Below are 10000 nucleotides of genomic sequence, written 5' to 3' on the forward strand. Positions count from 1 at the left end.
GCTAATGTTGTGGTTAATTTACGCGCGATGACAGAGAGAGTAATTTGTATTCTTAAATACTGATGAATGAAGAAACAATTTTTGTAGATTAAGTTTGGGTCAAGCTCCAATAACACTGGATCCTGTAGTTTGTGTGTCCGCCATGGCAGTCCGCCATGTTTCTTGTCCAGAACGGTCAAACCACTTTTTTTAAACTGCAGTAATGTGAGCAGCAGAGTGTGAGTGTGACACACCGTGGTCCCTCCAGCTGCCTTCAGGTGCTAAAGTAGTGTTATCATGGTATGGATGGCCTCTGAGCGAGGAGAAACGGCGTTACCATGGGTTTTCAGAGGGGTATTCAGTCAGTTGTGATCTGCAACCTCACCACTAGATGACACCAAATCCTACATCACTGGAGCAAATACTGTTTCCATCTGATCACACACACACACACACACACACACACACACACACACACACACACGCAACCAACCCTTGTTTCCCTTCTGTCTCAAATGTACCGCTTTACCAAGTCTCAGCTGTTCTTGGTCATTGCAGGAATTCATACCAACGATGATGATGAAAATACGATAAATCCTGCAGAGTCACAGCCCAGGCTGACCGTATCTCCCGTCATTATCTCTTTGTGCATTTTTCTCATGAGACTGTGTGGTAAATGTGATGATTAATATATATTTGTGTGTGTGTGTGTGTGTGTGTGTGTGTGTGTGTGTGTGTGTTTAGGAGGGCGTGGCTCATTGTGAATTTCCCCCATGTCTCATAATGAGACTGTAAGAATACACCTAAGCCGCCCACATCTGCCGGCCTGTTGCCAGGCAAACCCGGGGCGAAAGGTTAGAGATGGGTAAGAAACGAGAGAGAGAGAGAGAGAGAGAGAGAGCCAGAGAGAGAGAGAGAGAGAGAGAGACAGAGAGACAGAGAGAGAGCGAGCCAGAGAAAGTGGGTTCTTGTTATTGCTGTCATACATACAGGATCACACCTTTTACTTTCTAAACGTTTTCTAAAAGTTGTTGCACGAGTCGACCCCGGTGATAATCGGCTTTCACACGTTCTTAAGCCAGCTTTTTTGGCTTCGTGGTCCGGCAAAAACTAAAATGTATTCAAAATATAATAATAATCTTTGTGGTGCTGCAAAGCGTAAACAATTAAATACATTGTAGTTGTAGATAAACAATAAAACTGCTGACTAAAGCTCATTATTTTACAGTATTTTCCAGGTTTACAGTTTACTTTGATCATTTTTAATGATTGATTTACACGTTTTCTCTCCATTCACATGAAATACCCCCCCCCCCCCCCCCCCCCCCCCCCCAAAAAAAAATCCTGAACTCTGTTTGAAAAGTGGAACTTGAAATTAATTATGGCTCCTGAGTATAATTAGTGGCTAATCATCAACGGTTTCAACTCCTTGTAGTTCACACTTCACAATTAAACCTTTTACATTAAAGCCCTGCTCCTTTCAGTACGCCTCAACTACAAACCATTCTCATCCTTTGACTGCCTTTAGATATAATAATACCTTTTATTCATAAAGCACCTTTTTAAAAGCAAAGTTTACAAACAGACAAAGCAGGGCAATAAAACAACAGAAAGCTCAACAGAGGCCCAACAAAGCAAAACAAACTAAGATACAACCGAGCGATACAAACAAACTAAGGAATAAATAACAATAATTATAATCAAATAAATAATAATAATGATTAAATAAAAATAAAGAAGACCTCACATAAAAATTGTCCTGAAGAAGATGAGTAGCCCTCCTGCTCTTCTTCATGCTCCTTTAGCTGCTCCTAAACTCCTAGATCTTTCTTCAGAAAATACAACTACAAGGAATTTGTCTTGGTGATTGCTGCTTGACAGTTTGTGTTAACTGTCAGGCAATATTACAGGATGAAATTAAAATGGCAGTTGAATATGATATGGCGTTAAAATAAGTCTGTTTTTAAATGTTTACAAGTGTTTCTAATCATCCCTACTGTCCCTTAGATGTTCTAATAAAGGCTGCAACGCACGTGAAAAATACCCGACGCCCTTCTGTAAAGAGGAAATGGCATCAGTTCAGCGATGGCGTGAATTCTAGCTGGTTTATTATTTTTTTTAAGCTTGTGGCTCGGTGGTTTTTGGGCAGAAAGCCAACGGTACAAACAAGTGCTCCACCTCTTCTCACCTTTTTAAACAGTTCTTAGTTAAGAATACATGTACCAGGGTAAATTAATAACAACATTAGCACTAACATATGAATTTATTGCACATTATTTTATGTTTTTAAATTATTTTTTATTCAGATTGTCTCCTCTCGTTGTCTGCATGTCCTGCAGCTTGATTGTTGCAACCTTTAAAAAAAACACCAGAGCTCCAAATGTAGTTTAAAAAAACAATCAGTGCAACTGATAAATTAACAATATTCACTTCTTTATTTTATATAAATATAGTTTGTTTTTGTATTCCCACAGGCAGCCCGCCTCGTATGCCCACCTCTGGCCTAAATGTGCACATCTTTAAAGGGCTTTGCTCAGCAGGTTTTCTTGCATCGTTTCCTGACATTGCTTTGGTGCACGTTGCTGCTTGGCCAGCTAGTCAGCAGGTGGAGGGCGGAGTCGCTTCTCAGACCGACGGTTAACGCTCTGTCTCAACCGTCCTCCTGAAATTACGTGGAACTAGAGTGTGTGTGTGTGTGTGTGTGTGTGTGTGTGTGTGTGTGTTTGTTTTTAACTCTCACGCACACACAGAATGGCCTGATTGGATACAAACGTTGTAATAAGTATAATACATTATATATATATATATGTGTGAAATAAAAAAGATAACAAAAGCCTCCACTAAAATATAAATATATGAACAATGATTTCTTCCAAACAACCTAAAGACAGCTGCATTCGCAGTTTTCATCTCAGTTTAATATAGTTTCTGTTTTACACCCGAGCAAAAACAATTTGTCAACATCTGGCCGAAACTGCACAAATATTTGTCTCGAAACATGAATCACTGAAATTTGTCTTTGAACAGTCGAGCGTTTGCTTAAGTAAGGCCAAAATTAAAATGTAGAACCCATAAAATCACCATCGCTTATAGTCCGATTTTGCACAATTTTAATGAACAAAGAAAAATGAGAATAAACTAAAGAAAAAAAGATTTGATCAAATTGTCACTAAAGATGGATATTCTAGTTGTTTTGTAGAATTAACATCTAAAGCTCAATAATACAAAATAATATATAAAATAATCTGTCTTTAACCCTTTTTTTTCAACTTCATCCTGAGATAGTTATATTTTATTATATGTATTTATTTTTCAAAAGCATTTTGGGGGCTCTAAATAACACAGTCTGCACACCAACTAACTATTCAAATTACTATTTCAAATTATTATCTCTGCATCCTGGGAAAGTCGTAAAAATTAATTATCTTAATTCAATGTTTAAATATATCAAAAACAAGGCAACCCTTTTAATTTCCTAAATTTCTTCACTCATTCTTCAACAGTATTTGGGGCCTTTTTATGGCTCCATTAGAAAGAAAGCCGTGGTGAAGAATTATTATAAAACCATGGAGAGCGGTGCGACAGCGGGTCCCCTGCTGGATTCAGACCAGTGACATAGCGGTTCAGGTTTGGTACATCAAGGCAAAGGAAGTGGAGTTAAAAAGATTGTTGCAGCATTTCACAATGTTGGAGGTTCTGCGAGAGAAAACAAAACAAAAAGTGGTGCAAGACTAGATCCTTTCCCATAATGCAATGTGTCATTAATTTCTCTCTTCCTGTTCACGCTCCTCGGTTTCCTAAATATAAGTAATATATCTTAAACCTGCAGCCTCCCAGAGAGACACTAAACTTTCAGTATTCTCTCTGAAAATCACGACGTTGAAAGTGGGCAGGGTCAGTAAACGGGAGACCATCTAAGTCAGAGAGAGAGAGAGACACACACACACACACACACACACACACACACACACACACTCAACCTGAAACTACATACTGTCAGTGTGAAAGTTAATAATTCGAAAACTTTCAACGATGAACAAAAAAAACACAATCAACTGTCACTGATGTTCTTCAGAACTGAACGATCCCATTCACACTGGTACTCTTTCTCTCCTCTCTCTCTCTCTCTCTCTCTCCCTCTCTCTCTCTCTCTCTGTCTCTCTCACCCCCTCTTTCCCTCCCCTCTCTCTACCTCTCTCTCTCTATCTCTCTCGCCCTCTCTCTCTCCCCCCCTCTCTCACCACAGCGTATCACTGTAGCGTCTGATGTGGTCTCTCTCACCTCATGTAACCATCTCTTTTCCTCTTTGCTCCCTTAACTTGTTTAAATCTTTCTTTCTCTCTTCTGACTTTTTCTGACCGACTCTCTTCCTTCCTCATTTCCACCTCTCTTCTCCCTTCCTCTCCTCCTTTCCTTTCCTTCTCTCTGCTGTTTCTAAACTCAATTCCTCCTCATCTCTCTATAATTCATTCCTTCACGACTCTTCATTTTCTCTCCTCTCCTTTTTGTTATTATTTCATGATCCCTCCTTTTCTACCGTCTCTTCTTTTTCCATTTTTCTTCCTCATGTCCTGTTTTTTTTTTCTCTCTTTTACACTGGTTGATACTTTTGAATGTGTACTTCATGTCATAAGTTACGTAGTGCTTCAAAGTGAACGTAGAAAAGCTTTGTTAAATGAACTCTCTCCTTTCTCTCTCCTCCCTCCTCTCTCCTTTCTCTCTCCTCTCTCCTCCCTCCTCCCTCTCCGTGCAGGTGAGCCCAAGCGTTACCAGGTGGTGATCCACGGCATCGAACCACTGCTGGAGACGCCTCTGCAGTGGCTGAGCGAACACCTCAGCCATCCCGACAACTTCCTGCACATCTGCGTGACGCCCGTCCCCTCCGACTGAGGGCCACGCCCCGCCGCCACGCCTTGCTGTCTCCGTGACGACCGGCCCGCCCGCCCCGCCCGGGTAACTCCGGAGCCAAACGGGCGGAAAAAAAACTCTGGACTGAACGGACTCTCTAACGAGAAGGATGAAGATGAACAAAGGATGTGAAGAGAGGAGGCGTTTAACAAACCTCCCTTTTCCATCTTGTTGTCTATTTATATTTCTGCTCCACCTTCCGCTCCACCACCACTACTGCTCCTTTCCCCTCCGAAATGTTCTTTAAAGGACACAGAGAATGTCTCCTTTCTCCTCCTCCGCCTCCTCCTCTCCGATCAAACACACATCTCCATAGGAGGAGAGGAGGTGAACCGATCCCGGGCCCGTCTCCCTCCTTGTCCGGTCCAAGATAAAGACTGTCCTGCCGACAGAGAGACAGGATTTATTTTTGTGTTGGGGGGGGCGTATCCTGCTGAAGCTGCCTTAGTTAACACGTTCATGCATTTTCATAAAAGAAAATTAAAAATGCCTGGCAAAATTACATCACGCTATGGTCAAACTCTCCAGGAGCATTGTGTTTTTTTGTTTTTTTTGTTACAAGTGATTTCGGTTAGACGGTTGCTTGCATTAACATTAGGCTTCACTTGATAAAGTGCTCAGGATCTGGTTTGAGCCTCTGGTGCCACTGGTGAGAAGATATCACTTCATTTTTTATTTTTAAAGAGAAATGACCAATGTGTCCACATCCGGTACTGTTCTTGAATTATTAGTTGATATAAACTGCAAGCCAATTTACTTTCATTTTTCTCTCTTGATCCTCACCTATAAGATTAAACATATTTTCAGTTGAAATACAATAAGATGTTCCTGAAAAACTAAATGGATGAACTAAAAATGGCTTGACGCTTTTTGTTTTATTACTTGTTTTGCTGTCCTTGCAGAGAACAGATGGAGAAACAGGATTTTCACTATGTATCTTCTGAGAGTGAACCAGCTATTTTTATGAGACTACATGAGAATGAGAAAAAATAAAAACTCCACACGCGTTTTTAATAGCAGGTGTTGATTTCTCGCCATCAATACGACACAGTTTAGCTGTTTTACTGTCTGTTTTCGTCAGGTTTGGCTCGAGCCTCTTTGTCTGCAGCCAAACTTAAAGATGAGCATCTGGTTTTGTTTCATTTAAAGAACTCAACTCCGATAATGAGACAGCAGGCGCGATTACCGTGATCTCTCCAGGCTGTCTGGGGGGCGGGACTTGTTCGACATGTCCTACATACTGTATGCTTTCATTGTCAGATGTTTTGTGGACAGAAACTAAACTGGCAAAAGCGTTCATGACTTTTGACAGAACACCATTGAGCGGATTACTTTGTAGGAAAATTGAGATCGTAACTAATCAATCTTTTTTTTTTACATCTGTTCATAATCAAATAAAAATTAGACTCACAGCATCAACTGAACTGTTATCGAGAATGACTTCAAATAAAAGTGAGTTGATTTAATTGTCCGATACTTATTGATTGTGAAGACAAGACCTGCACCATGAAGCTTTTCAAATGAAGGTTAACTTGTGTTTAGAGTCAGCTCAACAGTTACCTTAGTTATTAAGGCTGGGTTTCATTTAAAGTCTCTCAGTGCTGCTGACAAGATGAGTTTTAGTACCATTAACAAAACAATACGGATATTTGACTTCACAGGGTCTTCATTTCAATTAGCAAATAATGACCATCTCACTGCACAGTATCCCACTTAATGAAGAAAATAAATCAATAATTTGACACAAACTATTGATCGCAAAAATAATGTATTGATTTGAACACTTTTTTATCAATAAAACAAATATTTTAATGATTAAAAACATATTTATTTAACTTAAAAAATGGTATTTCTTTGAAAACTAATTTAAAAAAATTTGATTTCCACAAAAAATATTAGATTTACTTGAAAATAACTCACTGTTTTTAAAAACATTTATTTTCAACTATCTTTTCATTCAAATTCTTTCAATAATTAAAAATAATATTTAATTGATTACATTATTTTAGTGGTTTAAAAATAATTATAATTATTTAAATCCTCTTGCTGTCTATATAAATCAGAACTGCGTCGAGATCAAGATTTGCTGGACATGATCTCTCACATATTTAACTTGTATTGCGGTCGTGATTAGTCGACTGGTGAAAAGTGTCTTTTTTTGGGGGGGGGGGGGGGGGGGTTGAACCGGCAGACAAGACAAAGTCGTCGCTCTTCCCCTCCGGTGTTTTACCGTCTTTTCACTTCTCAGAAAGAACATTTCACTCTCATGTGTTTTACTGCTGACACTCGCCCTGCCTCTCTCTCTTCATGTCTCCTGGTTAATTATCTGTTGGCATTCCACCCGCTGCTAATGAGACCACTAAACTGTGCTGTCAGACAGGCCTCAGGCTCTGTGTGTGTGTGTGTGTGTGTGTTAGTCTCAAAGTGAGCAAACCCGTTTTCGCGGAATCAAACTGTACAGTGTGAGTGTGACTGATTTGTGTGTGTATATAATTACATACATCATTTATAGGCCCCCCCGCAGGTGTGTGTTTGTAGGAATTCTCTCAAACACACTCATCTCTTGTCACACTGCCAGTCTGCAAAGTGTGTGTGTGTGTGTGTGTTGTCTGAGTGATGACACGCATCATGTCATCACGTCAAGCTCTTCCTCACCACTGATGCTGCCGCCACCGAGCATGATGGGACGGTTTATGGTTGAATCAAGACGGGGGGCTATGCGTGGAGTACGGTGTGTGTGTGTGTGTGTGTGTGTGTGTGTGTGTGTGTGTGTGTGTGTGTGTGTGTGTGTGTGTGTGTTTGTTTGTGTGTTTGTATACACGCTGCAGCTCCAGACGCAGTGATGAAGCATCTGTCATCTCGCTGACACACTCTTTTATGGGATTTCCCCGAGCCGCCGTTCAACCCCCGTACGGTGCGGCACACTGAGGAGAGAGTAATGCTCTGTGAGGTGTCTGGATGGAATGGACCGAAGGTAAAATTGTTCACGGGGATGCGTTTCCAACATTTGTCCTTCATCCTGAAGGTGTCTGAGGGGAAATGTTTGACTTGTTTTGTTGTATTTCAGTTCGTCACACTGACCCAAAATAAAAAATGTTATTTAATAAATATTGCCGCAACTAAACCCGATGTCTTCATTAACTCAGATAAACAGACCAGAAGGAGAATAAGACACTAGCTAAGGAATAAGGCAATGTGTCAATCAAATACTGAGGCTTTTATGTGGTTTTATTAGCTTTTGGACTTTTCAATTTCAGGCTGCAGTGACACAGACAGTAGTTGTTGAATGTAGGATACATTCATTGTTGGAGATAGAATAATGCCATTTACCCATGGCAAACGTAAAGCTGCATTCCCTCTAATGTCCACCAGGGGGCGACTCTTCTGTTTGTATAGAAGTATGAGAAAATGTCTCTACCTGTCTCTTGATTTATTCCCTCAATCTCTTGTTTCAAGTATTCTTCAATACAGCATGATGTTCATTTAGTACATTATGCTGCATTTGAGTCAAACAGAACAAAAAGCAAGATATTATTTAGGGGCGGGGCTTACTGTGATTGACAGGTCTCTGCCACAGCGTTTGGACATTGTCTGTGTTTTCGTCTTCAACCCTCTCACAGTCTCGTTTCACTTCATGAAAGTCACCCAAAAAACCTTTGTATTCAGCGCTCGGTTGTACTGAGCTCCACCCCTTAGTGTCACTTCTGGTTGCCAAGAAACCGACGGACAAAATGCCGAACTCACGGTTTCAAGACGGTTGTTTAGTTTGTGTCGAAATGTAATTAGTGTCAGGAAGGGTTTCATTTGTTTGGTTTGTTTGTGTCTCCACACCAGCTGCAAACACTGTTTGTTCCAATAATAGATCAAATGTTACCGGACATCTGATTCCCAGCAGATTCCGCGAAACACACACTTTTACAATCAGCTCAGACCACAAACTATGCCCTCCAACTCGACTCCCCTACTGTCCTGATTCATGATTCTCTCTAACTCTCACACTTCTTCTTCTTCTTTTTAAGCGTCTCTGGGGGGCTGTGGCACTACGCTGGGTATCAGACAGCAGAGCAGAGATCAAGAAGATCAACAGATGAGAGTGATTAGTGATGAAGAGGAAGTCATGAGTCTCACCCCCCTCTGAAGCCGCACACAAACATACACATATAACACAACACAGACTGGGGTGTAGGGGAACATGTGCAGCGAGGGAAAAGGACAACATACTGTCCGTGTTCCTGCGTCTTGAAATAATGAACATTTTGTATTTTTTTCTCTTAAAGGTACAGCGTGTAGCATTTATGCTGCGTTCACACCAAACGCGAAGAGTACCTACAAAGTTCGATACAAAGACACGAATGCGAGAAATTCTCAATTTGATGCATTTCAACTCGAGCGAGTCGGGAAACACAGATCAGCGTTGAGATGCTCGTCCATCACTGACATTTCAACGTTGTTGAAACAGAAATAAAGGGAATCAAATATTGTCGTTCTACGATACCTCATATTAGTAGAGACCGGACGAAATCATGTGTAAAAACTATGTGACCAAACAATAATTATATATTGATATAAATATCAATATATAATTATTGTATACTATTATATATTTTTTCATATATAAATATATGATGTTAGCTGCTACAAAGTTAGCATAGCCTAGCACCAAACAATCCGATCTGCATTCAGAGACGGTAAAGGTATTTGCTTGTCGTCATGAATGAATGAATTATGACATTATGCAGTTATTTCAACACATCTTTCAAGTTGTTTTTGTCATTAAATTAGTTTATATTCAGTTACTGCATCTTAAACATACTTTTATGAAACCTGCTGATGCAGAAATATGAACTAATTTACCTCAGAACCAAGTTGGGCCCTTTAGACTGAATGAAACATGGATCACATTAATTTAACATTTAACATTTTTGAGAGGAAAGTCAGAATAAATGTACAACTTTGTTCCCCAAAATTACAGCTTAAAAGGGACGCAAATTGGAATACATTTTTTATTTGTCTAATTTTTCCCCTCGACCCCTAAAACCTGCGTTACTTTAGCATCATGATCATCCTGCTGACCATATGCAGTCGGTGGCTGTTTGGTTTCCTCCTCGGCTCT

The 10000-nt window shown here is 40.2% G+C and overlaps 1 protein-coding gene across 1 annotated transcript in view; it reads left to right on the plus strand.

The window, feature by feature from the left end:
* Positions 1-6303, plus strand: part of atg5 (ATG5 autophagy related 5 homolog) — a 32331-nt gene extending 26028 nt beyond the window's left edge. Inside the window, exon 7 of the mRNA XM_079227126.1 lies at positions 4733-6303. Within this exon, the coding sequence (XP_079083252.1) occupies positions 4733-4869 (137 nt within the window). The 3' untranslated portion in view covers positions 4870-6303. The remainder of the gene's footprint in view (positions 1-4732) is intronic.
* Positions 6304-10000: the final 3697 nt, after the last annotated feature.

Source organism: Taurulus bubalis (genome assembly GCF_910589615.1).
Source record: "Taurulus bubalis genome assembly, chromosome: 12".
Taxonomy (NCBI): domain Eukaryota; kingdom Metazoa; phylum Chordata; class Actinopteri; order Perciformes; family Cottidae; genus Taurulus; species Taurulus bubalis.